Raw genomic sequence first — 17,612 nt, forward strand, 5'->3', positions numbered from 1 at the left:
GGATAGGGAAGCAATTATCGAAAATGTTGACTGTTGCTAACAATATATATGCAAAATTATTAGTATGATGAGCAGGAAAAAATCATCATGGAATTATGGGGGAACTTACACTTTCTATGTCACATGCTTCTTTATTACTTGATTGTAAGGGCACATTTCATCTTTATAACCAAAATATTAAGAACTGTCCTTTCTGATATGCATACAACTACTCATTTCTGTAGGTCACCGATTATGCTTCATTGTTTACAGTTATTCATTTACATGACTGTCTCCACAAACTGAACACTGAGAATCTACCTTAAAAAAAAAAATCACATATTACGCATTTCCTAATTGATTTCTTCTTTTTAAGGGTTTTAAAGCCCAGGCTTAGTTTGTAAGTTTGTATTTTGTTTCACATGCCAGCAAGAATCCCTGAAGATTTTGGAAAGTGAGTGATGTGATCAGACTGGGCTTTAGGGAAAATTAATCTGGCTGTAGACTGGAGAAAGAAATAGGATGAAAGTGCCTTGTAAATATAACTCCCACTTTCTAACAAAATGGACTAAGGTCAAAGTACAAAACAAAACAAGAGACGGCTAAGTACCTTAGGAAATAAGGATACATAAAGGTCTCCATATTTGAATCTAATGAGGGGAAGTGAAGGAGATCATCAGAAGTATAAGATAATGTTAAGTTCAAAGTCCCAGAAGTCAATAGAGTTTCAAGGAATATAATAAATTTCAAATCTTACAGAATTAAGACCAAAAAAAAGGCACCTAAGATTTGAAAATTAAGTCACTAGTGGCCTCAAAACAGCAGATTTGGTATTGTGTTGAGAGTGCAAATCAGTGAGTTTCTTTGGAAAAGTACAGGAAAAGGAAGTTTGGGAAAGGTACAGAGATTCTGGAGGAGAGAGCATGTTAGCACACTTAAAAGACTAATGAAGGAGCCGTCAGAGAGAAGGCTGTGAACAGGAACATAATTCCTTCTATCGCATGAGCATCCACTGAGTTTACTGTCCCACTGGTGGCAACAAATTCATGATGTTTGCTCTATATAAACAGGGAAGAACTGTAGCTGCTGTTAACTGAGCACCTACTATTGGCCAATCACATTCTCTGTATTACTTTTAACCCACCTAACAGCAATCTCAAGAAAGCAGGCAGTACTATGCTTATTTGTCATGAGTAAATTAAGGCTTAGAGGTTAAATGACTTACCAGAGACCACAAATTGGTAAATGGTGGAGCAAAAATGGTTTTTAACGGTTTTACTGAGGCATAATTTATATAAAATAAAATTTATTTTAAGTGAAATTTGATAATTTTCAGCAAATTTCTTCCATGATCTCACCAAATTCAAAAGTTTAATAAAATCTGGATACGCCTCATATAAATACAGCAAAATCAGACTTACAACATAGGATGCTTTTTCAGATACTGTGTGGTAATTTTTCTTTTTTTTAATGCAAAAGGAAGTTAGGAAAGGCAAATGAACACTTAAGTCCAAGAGGAAGATAGGATGAAATGAAGACAACAAGGAAGAGTGGCAGTCAGGAGCCTGTGTCATGGAAGAAAAAGACCGACTTCAACACAAGCTTTGATGGGCAACAAAAACTGTTCGCAGATATAGAATGTAATGACTTCCTGGAAACAGGACTTCAGAGTATTAAAACAGACATACAAAAATAAACATAGAGAGTGAGACAATATTCATAGTAATAAAAGTTGTAAAGCAAGTTTAATTTTAAAGCGACAAATTTATATAATTAAAACAAGAGGAAATTTTTCACTACTTCAAAACAAACAAACAGGACTTCCCTGGTGGCATAGTGGTTAAGAATCGCCTGCCAATGCAGGGGACACAGATTCAATCCTGGTCCAGCGGAGCAACTAAGTCCGTGAGCCACAACTACTGAGCCCGCACGACACAACTACTGAAGCCCACACGCCTAGAGCCCGTACTCTGCAATGAAGAGTAGCCCCCACTCGCCCCAACTAGAGAAAACCCGCGTGCAGCAACGAAGACCCAGCGCAGCCAGAAATTAATTATTTTTTAAAAAAAGAATTTAGGGAAAAAAACAAACATACAAACATGAACATACAAGAATTCAGATACCACATGAGGGCCAGAAATAATCAAAATAAACTAAAATAATTAAAATAGAACAAGCTTCAAAGAAAAAAATACCAATAGAAATCTAAAACAAAAAGACAAGATAAAAATTTCATTTAACCTAAATTTTCACTTCCACTCTAATATTTCTTTACTTCCACAGAACTGGAAACAAAATTCACTAATCTGATAATCATTGGGGCCACCCCAAATGAGCATTAGCTCCAAAGAAACTGCTAACCAACATTAACAGAACACATCTTTTATGACTACCTGATATATAATAGATAGTATACGATACACAATTTGTTGAATAAATGATTTCCACAGTACCCTGATTACCCTGAACTATTCTCAGTCTGGTCCAGCTCAATAGTCCAAGAAACACCACTCTTCCTAGGCAAAAGATATACCTCTTTGAAACAAATGATTATGAAACTGTTCCAGTATTACAAAGTTTCTTTAATGTTTTTAAGTTACAAAACCATAATTTGATTAAATTCTTACAATTAATAAAGGAATCTAGGCTACTACAGAAAAAGTAACATATACATGGCACTGCTATAAAGTAAAACAACTGAATAAGTTGTTTCATTGTATTGTCACATTTTATAAACTTTCTTCTGTCTGAAACCTCTAACTGCGCATCACAATTTTACTTAAAATATTTACTTAAAAAGTATTTTTCTTTTTTTGGCCGTGCTGCACAGCATGTGGGGTCTTACCCCCATCAGGAATCATACCCACAGCCCCTGCAGCTGAAGCACAGAGTCTTAACCACTGCACCGCCAGGGAAGTCCTAAGTATTTTTCTTATCCAATCAAAATGTATAGTTAGAAAAAAAATGTTTATTGCAAGAACTATAACAGATCCTTCCCAAAAATTTTAATGAGGTTGCAACAATTAATCCTATTCCTAGTAAATTTATCTTAAATCACAATTTAATATCAGAATCACACTAAAATATTTAATAATTTAAGGATAAAATACTTTAAATTCACAAAAACAAATCTGACCTTCAAATTCACTAGGAACATAGAGAGAAAAATATCTAGAACCCTCTGGAGAAGAGAAATCTGACCCCTGGCACCGTATTGATATTAAAGAGAATGGCTGAAATTCTCTAACAATAATTTGGTAACTCTTTAAGAAAGATAAAAACAAGATCACATTAATAACACAAATATGTGAAAGTCTGTTGTTTTTTTTTTAAAGCCAGGACTATCAAATATTTATCCTAATATCCAAAGTTTACCCTTAAATCATTTCTTGAAGTAGTAAACATTAACACTTATGGGACATTGATCAAATCAGTAAAAATAAAACCCCCAACAGTCATACCCTTCTTTCAAATTAAAGACCCCAAATTTTTCTTAAATTTTATTACTTGTAATTTTCAACGGACTGCTATGAAGTTAAAAATAAAATAGAACTAAGAACAAATCCCAAACTAGTCATGTGAGCAAGCAATTTAGCAAACCTCTCTACACATTTTAACTCTAGACTTTTCAATAGTTCACAAAAATTTATTCTGCAGTTACAAAGTGCTTCAAGTGTTGTGTAAAACTTGATCCAAAAGATTAATACATTTAAAAATACGCAATAAAACAACAGATATGCTCAAATGTGTTGTAATCCAACTTTTAACACACTTCAAGATGACCAACTTATCTTGTTACTAAGTTAAGTGTTTAGTGCTGGCCTTCATAATTCTCTTCTCATTACTATTTTAATAACAGAAACCTAAGATTACAAAAGTGACTTGTTTAAAAAACAGGTTACAGATATAAAAATTTGCAATTCCAACTACATAAAACAATTTTCTTGCTGGTAAACAATCAAAATAAAAAATAAAAAACTACAGTTGTTACCCAGAGCCCCATAGTTCAAAATTACTGATTTATCTAAAAGCAACTTTTCTCAGTGACAACTTCATGGTTCTTACATACTGGAGTCATCCATAAGAACTCTGAGATTTCATTAGCTCAGAAGTCCTGTTCAATTCTAAAATCCCAATTCTATGCTCTGACAGGAACAGAAAAAAATTAACCAACTGAAATGAAAAAATGGAAAATGCATGGAATCAACACAATCTCTCTGTGTACTTGTTTCCTAACTTAAAATGCCCTACATAAAATACTGTTAGATAATCCGACGGGAGAAAGCACTTGGGTTTAGGCTCATCTTGCATTGCCTAAAAAAAACACCTGCAAGTTGAATAAGCCAAAGTCCTCCTAGAGTAAGTGTTATTCAATATAATAATATGTGTGAATAATAGTTAATGGGGCAGATAGACATGAATGCCTAGAAAAAGATATAAAATTTCTAATTATACCACACCTATTGACAACAAAGATAGAGTTCCAGCATTCATACACATTGTTTCCATCACAGTAATAACACAGCATCTGACTAAAGGTGAAGATTCATTTTGTCTCAAATGCATTAAGTTTAGGCACTTATGTACCTCAAACAAGGGCAACATACAATAAAACTTTTAAGGATATGAACAGTTGTACAAAGATGGTATGTCAAGCTCCATATCCACACAAAAGTCTGAAACGTTCGTTGTCAGCATCTGTGGGACATCTGAGTGATTCAGAGATGTCCCACCACATGAGGTACAAAACTCCAGCCCATGAGATTATATAAGCAGAACATGGAAAAGCAGGGACCACTCTCTCTTTCCCTCAACTGTTTAAAAGGACAGTGGGAGGAATACATACTCTTAAGGATGCATTAAAGAAAGGTACCATAAATATGTGAAGTATTTTTAAATATCAAAATACTTTTAAGTACATCTAAAAGCATCTAACTCACATTAAGTGTGCGATAAATTTATGTATAATAAAGAACTTTGATTTAATCAATGTCAATTTAAAACTGTCAGCTTATCTTCATCTTATTGTCTGGCACATTAAAGCACCATTAGTTGGTGTTCTTAAATAAAAGAATTTTTAATTCTGAGCTAAATCATTAAGGAAAACAAGAACTACATCCCTTCAAAAACTGGGGGAGTCAGGGGGTAGCAGTTGAAAATCCATGTATAGGGAATTCTCTGGCGGTCCAGTAGTTAGGACTCCAAGCTTCCACTGCAGGGGGCACAGGTTTGATCCCTCATGCACGGAAAGAGGAAGGAAGGAAGGAAGGAGGGAGGGAGGGAGGGAGGGAGGTTGGAAGAAAATCCATGTATAACTTATAGTTGGTCCTTCCTATTACTGAGTTCCTCCGTGACCGCAGATCCAACTGCCTGCAGATGGTGTAGTACTATTGAAAAAAATCTGGGTATAAGTGGACCAACAATTCAAACCCATGTAGTTCAAGGATCAACTGTATTAGAAAGAACCATGGTTTTCATTAGTATACATGTGTTGACATTACAGAAAAGTCCTGATTATACATTTTTTATGTCCTCATCTCCAAATGTTTACTTAACCAATCGACCTTTCCCCATCAACATCACAAATAAGAACAAAGAAAAAAATTTCAGAAAGGTAAATCTTTTGTGAAAATATGAGGTGATAAAATAAGCACTGCCCATCTAGTTGAAAGATCTAATCCTTGATCCACTATATCTGAATGATCTAATGCCTGAAAAGAGCTTTAAACTCATTACAGAAGTTATAGTCATTCAAGTTACAGTATTTAGGAAACAATTATAGATACTAAATTGCACAGACACACTGAAAAAAAGAGAATATATTATTTCTGTTTCAAACAGACCCTGTTAGTTTTAAGGCAGTCAAATAATCTAATTGATAACTGTGGTACTACTATTTTTTTAAAAGGTACTCAGTAAGAGTCAAACATTTCGTATTTGTTTACCCACTGCTCTCCATGAAAACAATATACGCTGAGAAAATTGTAAGCTTCAATTTTTTTCAGTTTCAATTTCTAAATTTGTAAGCAAGCATATTATATACTTTAAAACAGGACAACACATGGGACTTCCCTGGCAGTCCAGTGGTTAGGACTCCAAGCTGCCAATGCAGGGGGCATGGGTTCAATACCTGGTGGGGGAACTAAGATCCCACATTCCACCCCCCGCCCCCTCGTGGCCAAAAAATAAAACAAAATAAAATAAAATAAATAAAAAATGTAAAAAAACAGGACAACACAGTTGCTGAACTTAGGCCTGTAATCAAACCGGTTAAGTTCAAATCCTTGCTCTACCAAATACTACTACTACCTGGGTATCTGTCTATGCCTCTGTTTCCTCCTCTACGAATTAGGAATAAAAACACTAGGTTTTCACGAGGATTAAATTACTTAATACATGTTAAAAATTAGTCTGGACATGTGTTGATAATTATAGAATGTAAATGATAGGTACAAAGAGGTTCAATATACTATTATCACTCATAAATTCAAAGTTTTCATAGTTAACTTTTTTTAAAAAGCTTAGCTTACTATTGTGCTGGCATACAATAAGGGCTCAATACATGCTATTTTTATTACCCTGCAGGCTATTTGCCAAGAGTAAAGGAAATAATACATGAAAGTGCCCGGCACCTGCCTCAATTAGTGTTTGTTTCATACGAGTTGTCATCCTCACATCATACTTCACAATCAGTATGTTCATCGTCAATTAGTTTGTGGCCCATTTGGGACTTAATATTGAAGCATGAGCTACTATACTCATGACCCACCTCTGACAGAGATCTGCAAGTTACAATACCAACTGTCAGGAGGCTCCAGAGATACAATTTTCTAGAATGCTAAAATTCACTGATATTTTGTAACTAATTTCAATTGATGGAAAATGACTCGTTATGTTTACCTTAGTGTCTCGCACATCCCAAGACTACCTTAAAACCAACAAACTGCAAGCAATAAACGATAACCCTCAGATAACACGTTCAAGAACAACTCGAGTGAAGACTAAGCATCACAAAATATGGGGGACTAAGAGTAACTAGAGCAGCGGACTGGTCTCACCAGCACACTAGCTGGTAAACTAAGAGAACTGGAGGAGTGGACCTCATGCCCTTTCCTAAGCAAACACATCAAAGACATCTACCAATTCATGAACCCCAAGAGTCAAAATTTGTGTTTTACGTCGTACACACAGAGTTAAATCCGTCTTTCTGTTCCTCCAACCCCTTCGATCAATTCTCCATTTAAAGGAAGAGAAAGTGTTAAAGATGGTTGCACACCGAGCATCAGAAACGCAACAACTTCACTTCCCGCCCTGGAACTCTAGAGGGCGCCAGCAATATGCCCTCCTTCCCCCACCCCTCCTCCCGGGTAACGTGAGCAGCTGCAGGAGCCCGTCGTCTGGTTGCTGAGGTTGGTATTGCAGCAGGAGAGATGTCTGCAGCGGTGCAAACAGCAGCGCCCACTCCCAGCTGCCTCACCAGCCATTACCCAGGCTGCGCCCCGGGGGCAGCTGCCACCCAGGGAAAAGCTCCTCCCCCTCAAAACAACGGAGACGCTCCGGCCCGACAACCTGACAACGTCCTCTAAGAGCCTCAAACGAGGGGCAAAAGACTCACAATGGGGGTGTTTTCCTCCTCACGTTCTGCCAGGGATGCACCAGGTAGAGATGAAGGCAACTCCTGGTCCTGGGTAAGAGGAAAAATGAAAAATGGGTCAAGAACACCTAACCAGGTGGGAGAACCAAGCCCTTTCCACCAGGAGGAGACAGAGAAGGGAATAAGAGGTCAAGGAGGTTCGGACCTTCGATTATTGCTGCCCAGCCCGTGACCAACAACCCCCTCCTACGTAAAGTAGAGACAAACGACGTAAAATTTTTATTTGGGACCAAAACCCACGTGAAAGGCAAACCCTGGAGGGAGGAGGCGGAGGGCAGCAGGCCTGCTCCGGGAGGGGGAGGGGGAAGGGCGAGCGCAGCCTCGACGCCAGCGGGGAATCCTATCCCCCGAATCGGCCCACCCAGCGCCGTCCCCATCGCGCCCGCATCCACTCAGGGGCGGGGGGCGGCTCGCGTCAGCGCGGGGCGGAAACCCCCCGCATTTACCCCGAGCTCTTGCCCCGGGCCTGAGACTTGCCCCCCCGCAGTCGGCGACCGGCAGCGCTGCCTCCCCGTCCGCCATTAGAGACCCGGCCAAACAATACGTGCGGATCCGAGCCGCGCGCGCGCCGGGCCCGGGGCGGCAGAGAAGGGGACCGGCGCGGGGGGCCCGAGCCCTTGCCGGCAAACTTGGGGACCTCACGCCGCCGCCGAGAGGGTGCGAGGACGGCCCCGAGCACCCACGGAGGCGCCCCTCCCCCACCCCGCCCCACCCCCACCCCACCCCCGCGACCCCCGCCACCGGCCCCCGCCCCGGGCGGCCCCGAGCGACCCCCGCCGCCGGCGGCCGCCTCACCCGGCCCTCGCGGCCGCGCCCGCACTCCCGCAGCCCGCGGGCCGCCCGCCAAGGCGCCTGGGACATCAGCGGAGCCGCCGGCAGCCCGAGGCCCCGACGCGCTAGCGGCGACGGCGGCCGCGCCGCGGGGCGCTTGTCCCGGGTCGGTGGGAGGCTCCGGAGGCCGCCCTCACCCATCTCCGCCTCCCGGCGCCTCCGCCTCCGCCTCCGCCTCCGGAGGCTGCGCCGCTCCCGGCCACCCCCACTGTCGGCGGCCCTGGGCTGGAGACTCGGCGGGGACAAGCCTCACCCGGTTCTGGCTGCGGCTCCGCGGAACGGACCTCCCCGCCCCCGACCCCCCCCCCCCTTCGGCAACACGCGCAACTCCGCTCGGTCCAGTCCCGGCTTTAGCGCTGGTGAGTAGGCGGAGGCTGCGGCCGCGGCGGCGCGGCCCGGCCCGGCAAGCCCCGCCCCCGATGCCCTCACTGGCGGCCGGGGAGGGCGGGCCAGGGGCCTCGAGCACGCCCATTGGCTGCGTCCGCCTTCCTTCAGGACCCCCCTCGAGGGGGTGGTCCGACGTCCTGTCCTTCAGGCGTAGGCCACACCCCCGCACCTCCATTTCCCCCCCCTTCCCCGCCCCCACTTCGGCCCGGCCCGTCAGGGTCGGGCCGCTGAGTGCTGTGCCCGCCGCACCCGCCTCGGCTCGGCCCCTGGGGGCAGAGAGCTATCGGGGCCGGGCGGCCCGAGGGCCTAAGCCGGGCCGCCTGACCCTGCAGCGGCCGCGAGCGACGCCGCCCGAGGAGCGCCACGGCCTCGATGTCCCCCACGCCCTCCCTGTCCAGTGTCTGGGAGCCCCGTGAGGGCCGAGCGGGCAGGGGCTACGGCGACGCGGGCGGGAGCCGGGGGCCGGGAGGCCGGCGGCAGGGGGGCCCGCGCGCTCCGAAGGCTGGAAGCGCTTCCCCTCGCCTCAGCCCCGTGGGGAGGCGTCCCTCGCTCCCGTCATGGCTGCGGGAGGAGACTACGTCCTCCATCTTGTCGGGGCCGCGGGGGGAACTGGGGGCAACTCCGACTCGTCCCGGGAAGCCCGGGCTGGGCCCCGCCGCCCGGCCGCCGGGACGGCGCCCGTTGCCGGCTCCGCACCTGGCCCCGGCCGGCGCGACGGGCCCGGGCCGGACGCCGCTCCCGCCTCCGCTGGCCAAGATGGAGGCGGCTACGGGTCCCCGAGCCGGGCGCCCGCCTGTCGGAAGGGCTGGGCCGCCCCCGGCGGGGCCGCCGCGTCCCAGCCCCTGGGCCTCTGCCCTCGTTGGCCTCGAGGCGGACGGGCCGTCCCCGTGGCGGGAGGGAACGCAGGTGCCGGCCGGGCTGGGCCCGGTCGGGCCGGGCGAGTTGCGACCAAGGAGCCACCTGGGCGGCAGGACTCGGCTTTTGTTCGCCGTCTACACCTATGTCCCGGGCGCACGTCACGGGCTGTGCGGGTCCCGAGGTTCCACGTAGGAGGCGAGCGGGGAGGCCGCCCTGGCGGCCGTCGGTGGGACTGCAGCCGACGATGTTGGGGAGTAAATGGATGGATAAAGTGGACCCAGATTTCAGGATTGCCTACTCGTAAATAGACGGGTGTTGTTACACTTTAAAGTTCAACACGATGGTGAACAGCATGAACTTTTTTTTTTTACATCTTTATTGTATAATGCTTAACACTGGTGTGTTGGTTTCTGCTGTATAACAAAGTGAATCAGCTATATGCATACATTTATCCCCATAACCCCTCCCTCTTGCGTCTCCCACCCTCCTTATCCCACCCCTCTAGGTGGTCGCAAAGCACCGAGCTGATCTCCCTGTGCTATGCAGCAGCTTCCCACCACAATGTTCCATCGCAGCACTCTTTACAATTGCCAGGACATAGAAGCAACCTAAGTGTCCGTCGACAGATGAATGGTTAAAGAAGATGTGGCACATATATGCAATGGACTATTACTCAGCCATAAAAAGAAACGAAATTGAGCTATTTGTAGCAAGGTGGATGGACCTAGAGCCTGTCATACAGAGTGAAGTAAGTCAACATGAACTTTTTAATGAAGTTATCCATGAAGTTCTCAGTAAAGACTGACTTTATAGAGATGCCACTTAGCATAGTCTAGTAGAAAGTGAGATTCATTATGAATAAAACAATCAAGTAGTCCTCACACCTATGGCTAAATGCAATAAATATACTGCTCTTTATTTAAATTGGAGGATGTCCAATATGTATTTAAAACCACTTTCTCAAAATGGCATCGTTTATTTTTCTGCATTTTATTTCTTAATTATAAATTTTTTCAATTTTTGATAAAACAAGATATCCTTGTAAGACTCTGTGTATTACACAGTACTGTTCTACATTGACATTCTCGATGTCAGTATCTTCACAACAGAAATGTCCCCTGTTACCAAATGCAGGGCAACACTGTAATCACTCCGTGAAAACTTACAGTACCATCCCTTTTCTGTCACCATGTACTGTTGCAGTAACTTCTCTTCATTGAATTTATAGTTAGTTAGAAGGCTTAAGTAGAGGTACTTCCAAATAAGCTCTGTCATAGACTTCAGTGATAGATTGGATTGCTGCGTGCTGTTCAATTTAAGGAAGCTCTATACTGCTACTAATTATGAAATTATTGATGTTTTATAATTAATTAACAAGACTAATAATTACTGTAGTATATATTAGTCACATTTTGTATTCATTCAAATCCATTTGTGCATGAAAATGTTCACTGGGTTACCTACATGATATCAGGGAGAATTTTAGCTGAGAGTTGAAAGCTGGGGAAAAAAAAAGTTTTGTGTCATAATTTAAAGAAAAACTACACTTAATTATATAGAAAAGTACTTATAAAAATAATTATTTGAATGTTCACAACAGAACTATTCATAATTTCCAAAAGGTAGAAACAACCCAAATGTCCATTAACTGATGAATGCATAAACAAAATCTGGTAGATCCATACAATGGAATATTATTCAGCAATAACAAGGCATGAAGTTCTGACACAGGCTGCCACATGGGTGAACCTTGAAGACATGATGCTAAAGGAAGTAAGCCAGACACAAAACACCATACATTGTATGATTCCATTTGTGTGAATTATCCAGGTGAGGCAAATTTATAGAAATAGGAAGTAGAATATTAGTTCCCTAGGCCTAGGGAGGTGAGGAGTTATAGCTAAAGTGTATGGAGTGTCTTTTTGGAGCAAATTGATTGTAATGATGATTGGACAACTCTGAATATATTAAAAACTATGGAATTGTTCACTTTAAGTGGATGAATTGTATGGTACGGAATTATAACTTGATAAGTCTGTTACTAAAATTGTGTGTGTGTATGTGTGTGTGTGGAGTTATTCTGTACTAATCACAAAAGCATACTAAGCTTTGCAGGAAGGCAACATGAAGTCTTGAGCAGAGGACTTGCATTTCAAATACTTGTTTGGCCACTCAAACCCTTGAGCAAGTTATCTTCTAAGGCTCAGTTTAGCCATTTATAATATATAGTAATGCAGTGTTGTAAGGACCAAATAACTCCTAGGAAAGCAATATACAAATATTAGAAGTTGCTAAGAGAGTAGATCTTAAAAGTTCTCATCACAGGACTTCCCTGGTGGTCCAGTGGCTAAGACTCCATGATCCCAAGGCAGGGGGCCCAGGTTCGATCCCTGGTCAGGGAACTAGGTCCCACGTGCCACAACTAAGAACTCGCATGCCATAACGAAAGGTCCCGCATGCCACAGTGAAGACCCGGAGCAGCCAAATTAATAAATAAATTTTTTTTTTTAATTAAAAAATTCCTCATCAGAAGAAAAAAAATTGTAACTGTGTGGTCATAATGTTAGCTAGAGTTACTTTGGTGATCATCACAATGTATACATATATCAAGTCATTATGTTTTACACTTGAAATTAATATAATATTATATGTCAATTATACCTCAATACAAATAAGTGTTAGGTACAATTGTATTTTTGGAAACCAGGAGCTCACCAGTAATTGAGATGCAATATAACAGCTTAGGAGGCAGGCTGCCCTAGCTTGAACTTGCTTTACCCACAACGAGCTGGGTGATTTTAGGCATATGTTAATTTTTTTTAAATAAATTTATTTATTTATTTGGCTGCATTGGGTCTTTGTTGCTGCACGCGGACTTTCTCTAGTTACGGCGAGTGGAGGCTACTCTTCGTTGTGGCGCACGGGCTTCTCATTGCTGTGGCTTCTCATTGTGGAGCATGGGCTCTAGGTGAACGGGCTCAGTAGTTGTGGCTTGTGGGCTCTAGAGCACAGGCTCAGTAGTTGTGGCGCACGGTCTTAGTTGCTCCATGGCGTGTGGGATCCTCCCAGACCAAGGCTCGAACCCATGTCCCCTGCATTGGCAGGTGGATTCTTAACCACTGTGCCACCAGGGAAGCCCTGGCATATGTTAATTTTTTGAAGAACCTCTATGCTGTTTTCCACAGTGACTGCACCAGTTTACATTCCCACCAACAGTGTACAAGTGTTCCCTTTTCTCCACGTGATTGGTAGCCATTCTGGCAGGTGTGAAGTGATATCACATTGTGATGTTGATTTGCATTTCTCTAGTGATTAGCAATGTTAAGCATCTTTTTGTGTGCCTGTTGGCCCACTGTAAGTCTTCTTTGGAAAAATGTCTATTCAGATCTTCTGCCCACTTTTTTTAAATTAATTTTTATTGGAGTACAGTTCATTCACAATGTTGCATCAGTTTCTGCTGTACAGCAAAGTGAATCAGTTATACATATTCATATATGCATTCTTTTTTAGATTCTTTTCCCATTTAGGTCATTACAGAGTGTTGAGTAGAGTTCCCAGTAGGTCCCTATTAGTTATCTATTTTCTATATAGTAGTGTGTATATGTCAATCCCAATCTCCCAACTTATCACTCCCCCACTTTTCTGCTCACTTTTTTTTTATCAGGTTGTTTTTTTTTTTTAATATTGAGCTGTATGAGCTGTCTATATATTTTGGATAATAACCCCTTATCAGTCATATCATATGCAAATATTTTCTCCCATTCAGTAGGTTTTTCATTTTGTTGATGGTTTCCTTTGCTGTGCAAAAGCTTTTGAGTTTAATTAGGTCCCATTGTATTTGCTTTTGTTTCCTTTGCCTTAGGAGACAGACTCAAAAGACTATTGCTACCATTTATGTCAAAGACTTTCCTGACCATGTTTTTTACAGGAGTTTTATGGTTTCTAGTCTTACAGTTAGGTCTTTAATCCATTTTGAGTTCATTTTTTTATATAGTGTGAGAAAATGTTTCAATTTCTTTTTTTTTTTTTTTTTTTTGCGATACGCGGGCCTCTCACTGTTGTGGCCCCTCCCATTGCGGAGCACAGGCTCCGGACGCACAGGCTCAGCAACCATGGCTCACGGGCCCAGCCATTCCGCGGCATGTGGGATCTTCCCGGACCGGGGCACGAACCCGTGTCCCCTGCATCAGCAGGTGGACTCTCAACCACTGCACCAACAGGGAAGCCCTCAATTTCATTCTTTTACATGTAACTGTCCAGTTTTCCCAGCAACAGTTATTGAACAGACTGTCTTTTCTCTATTGTTTATTCCTGTCTCTTTGTCATAGATTAATTGTTCATAAGTGTGTGGGTTTATTTCTGAGCTCTCTATTATGTTCCATTGATCTATGCATCTGTTTTTGTGCCAGCACTATACTGTTTTGATTACTGTAGCTTTGTAGTATAGTCTGAAGTAAGGACACATAATTCCTCCAGCTCTGTTCTTCTTTCTCAAGATTGTTTTGATTGTTTTCTTAACTTCTCTTCCTGATAGTTCGTTGTTAGTGTATAGAAATGCAACAGATTTCTATATATTAATTTTGTATCCTGCAACTTTACCAAATTCATTTGATGAGCTCTCCCAGTTTTCTGGTGGCATCTTTAGGATTTTCTATGTACAGTATCATGTCATCTGCAAACAGTGACAGTTTTACTTCTTCCTTTCCAATTTATATTCCTTTTATCTCTTTTTCTTGCCTGATTGCTGTGGCTAGGGGTTATGAAATTTTTTGATCATGACAATCACTAGGATATATATTATACATGGAGACATAGTGCAAACCCACCTTCATACATAATTACATATCTGAATCAAAAGTTTCATAGAATTGTTTCATTTATTATCTTAGATGGATTTTAATATTTTCTATTCTAATCTATTTAGATCTAGTCTATACTGTTTTTTGTTTTGTTTTTTGTTTATTTGTTTGTTTTTTAATGAACAGTGGTTCCAGCCCACCAAGTTGACTACATGGCTTACAAACTGTGGTTTGAAAAACATTATTCTAGAGAAAGCAAATCATGGATAAATTCAGATTCTAAAACAGAAGTGAAAACACAAGATGATACTGAACACTGAGAGTAGTCTGGAATGAACTATAGGTTGAAAAACTCATTTTTTAAAACATAGAGATTTAAGTTGCCATTCTTCCTAATATATGAAATACTTATTCCTTCCTAAAAAACTGCATTACATTTGATGAGGCTGAAGTGCAGCTGATGAGCAAGTCTCTGGACAAGCGTTGTAATGAGCTGGAAGAGAATGCAGAACGGACATTGATGTGACTGCACCATTCATCAGCTCTGTGACCCTGGACCTTCTGGAGCCTCAGTTTCTCCTTCAATAAAATAAGGGAATTGTGCATAATATGCTCTTGAAGTAAAGTCCACTTTTATCTTCACAGCCTTCTCATCCCTCAGGATCCCAGTGTCTCCTCCAGCCCCCCTCACTATCCTAACTTATTATGAAGGTTGCCTTCCTCTCAGTTCCTGTGGCTTTTTTATTATTAAATAATCCAATGTTTACCACTATATATGTGTGTGTATATATATATATATACATATATGTGTGTGTGTGTATATATATATATGTATGTATATATATATTTTTTTTTTTTTTTTTTTTTGGCCACACCATGCTGCTTGCAGGATCTTTGTTTCCCAACCAGAGATCGAACCTACACCCTCTGCATCGGATGCACGAAGTCTTAACCACTGGACTGCCAAGGAAGTCCCATACCACTATGTTCTTAACTATATTCTTCGCTCCACCTTACCTGTTTCACACTTGAGTACAAGGACCCACCAGGTTTCTCATTTTATCTCGCAGGCAGCATTGCCCACCCAAGTGCCTTCTGAGCTTTAGAGGTCCTGACTGCAACCAGAAGCAAATTTTTACAAAGAAAATTATATCTAGTGATTATGGAGGTTCTCTCCAGTAATTAAATTCTATGGTTTTTATAAAATCATAAGCTGAAAATAATGATTTAAAGCTTAATTTTTGCCCATTTAAGTGTTCCTTATATTATCAACTTTTTTTTTTTGAGTTTCTCTACTAGGTAGCTATTATTCTCTAAGAGATTAAAACCTAAAATTAAGCAAGTCTAACAGTTTTGAATTTAGCATACTGACTTTTTAAAATATTTTTCCTACTTCCATAGTTAATAAATTCACAGTCAGTGGCAAAAGCAAAACACAAACAATAACAACAACAAAACTTGGAAAACCTGTGCAAAAAGTGCAAAAGAAAAAGAAAATTACCTGTAATTCTTTACCCAAGGATGGCTATTGGTAACATTTTTTTTCAACAGACCTTTTTTTTTTTTTTTTAGCAGTTTTAGGTTCACAGCAAAATTGAGCAGGAAGTACAGAGTTCCCATGTACCCACTGCCCCTACACATGCACAGCCCACCCCACTATCAACAATGTCCACCAAAGTGGTGCATTTGTTTTTGTTTTTTTTTTTAAGTATTTATTTATTTGGTTTCATGGGGTTTTAGTTGCTGCAGGTGGGCTCCTTAGTTGCAACACGTGGGCTCCTTAGTTGCAGCATGCATGTGGGATCTAGTTCCCTGACCAGGGATCGAACCCGTGCCCCCTGCATTGGGAGCGTGGAGTCTTATCCACTGTGCCACCGGGGAAGTCCCAAAGTGGTGCATTTGTTGTGTCAATGTGGATGAACCCACATTGACACAACATACTTACTCCAAGTCCATAGGTTACACTAGGGTTCACTCTCAATGTTGTACATTCTGTGAGTTTTAACAAACACATGATAGCATGTACCCAACATTATACCATCATAAGAATGGTTTCCTGCCCTAAAAATCCTCTGTGTTCCACCTATGGAACTCCATCCCCGTAACTTGTGCCAATCCCTGACCTTTAGTGAAAATGTCTATAGTTTTATATTTTCCAAAATGTCTTATACTTGGAATCATACTATGATTCCAAAGGCTGGGTAAACAGCCTTTTCAGATTGACTTTCTCCACTAAGCAGTAAGCATTTAACATTCCTCCATGGCTTTTTTGGCTTGACAGCTCACTTCTTTTTAGCGCTGAGTAATATTCCATTGTCTGGATGCACCACAGTTTATTTATCCATTCACCCACAGAAGGGCATCTTGGTTGCTTCCAAGTTTTTGGCAGTTATGAATAAAGCTCCTGTAAACATCCATGTTCAGGTTTTTGTATGGACATATTTACAACTCATTTGGATAAATACCATGGATCAAAGTGAACTTTTGCATTTCCACTGGTAATGATGAGAGTTCCTGGTGTCTACATCTTCATCGGCATTTGGTGCTGTCAGTGTTTTGCAGTCTCACCACTTAATAGGTGTGTAGTGGTCTCTCCTTGCTATTTTACATTGTTAACATTTTGATGTATCAATATTTTCCCACAGAATGTTTTCAAATACTTATATCACCGATAAAAAATATATCTTATTAGAAGTGAAGAAGAGATCCAGTAAAAAACTGGTGATATCTAGAAGAATAAAATCATCATTGAGGACTTCCCTAGTGGCACAGTGGTTAAGAATCCGCCTGCCAATGCAGGCGGCACGGGTCCGAGCCCTGGTCCGGGAAGATCCCACATGCTGCGGAGCAACTAAGCCCGTGCACCACAGCTACTGAGCCTGCGCCCTAGAGCCCGCGAGCCACAACTACTAAGCCAGCGCGCCACAACTATTGAGCCTGCTCTCTAGAGCCCATGAGCCAAAACTACTGAACCCATGTGCCACAACTACTGAAGCCTGCATGCCTAGAGCCCATGCTCCGCAACAAGAGAAGCCACCGCAATGAGAAGCCCCTGCACCACAACTACAGAAAGCCCGCAAGCAGCAATGAAGACCCAAGGCAGC

General features: G+C 42.3%; 2 protein-coding genes across 14 annotated transcripts in view; one reads left to right on the top strand and one right to left on the bottom strand.

The window, feature by feature from the left end:
- The window catches only part of ZMYM2 (zinc finger MYM-type containing 2), an 89,508-nt gene extending 79,704 nt beyond the window's left edge, over positions 1 to 9,804 (bottom strand). For 3 of the 11 annotated variants that reach the window (XM_089899778.1, XM_089899775.1, XM_089899784.1), the window contains exons 1-2: positions 8,429 to 8,589; positions 7,595 to 7,663 (exon numbers count right to left, since the gene is read on the bottom strand). The gene's annotated coding sequence lies outside the window, so the exon portion shown is untranslated. The other 8 variants (XM_089899783.1, XM_089899781.1, XM_089899779.1 and 5 more) reach the window with 6 other exon arrangements.
- On the top strand, positions 6,601 to 17,142 carry LOC149746885 (uncharacterized). 3 transcript variants are annotated; one of them, XR_016388755.1, is made up of 2 exons: positions 6,601 to 7,667; positions 10,215 to 17,142. XR_016388755.1 is itself a non-coding variant. In XM_089899787.1 (2 exons), the coding sequence occupies exon 1, from the start codon at positions 9,409 to 9,411 to the stop codon at positions 10,015 to 10,017; it is 609 nt and encodes a 202-aa protein (XP_089755913.1). In that variant the 5' UTR covers positions 9,124 to 9,408; the 3' UTR covers positions 10,018 to 10,052; positions 10,215 to 17,142. The 3 variants fall into 3 exon arrangements, 1 of the variants encoding a protein (XP_089755913.1); XR_016388754.1 differs by lacking the exon at positions 6,601 to 7,667 and adding an exon at positions 8,394 to 8,823; XM_089899787.1 differs by lacking the exon at positions 6,601 to 7,667 and adding an exon at positions 9,124 to 10,052.
- The last annotated feature ends 470 nt before the right edge of the window (positions 17,143 to 17,612 follow it).

The sequence above is a fragment of the Delphinapterus leucas genome, chromosome 18 (assembly GCF_059928025.1).
Source record: "Delphinapterus leucas isolate spDelLeu-1000000601 "Yukka" chromosome 18, BTC_Dleu_Yukka2, whole genome shotgun sequence".
NCBI lineage: Eukaryota > Metazoa > Chordata > Mammalia > Artiodactyla > Monodontidae > Delphinapterus > Delphinapterus leucas.

Coding starts and splice junctions, on each gene's coding strand:
- LOC149746885 (XM_089899787.1), top strand. CDS start 9,409: ATGGCTGCGGGAGGAGACTACGTCCTCCATCTTGTCGGGGCCGCGGGG.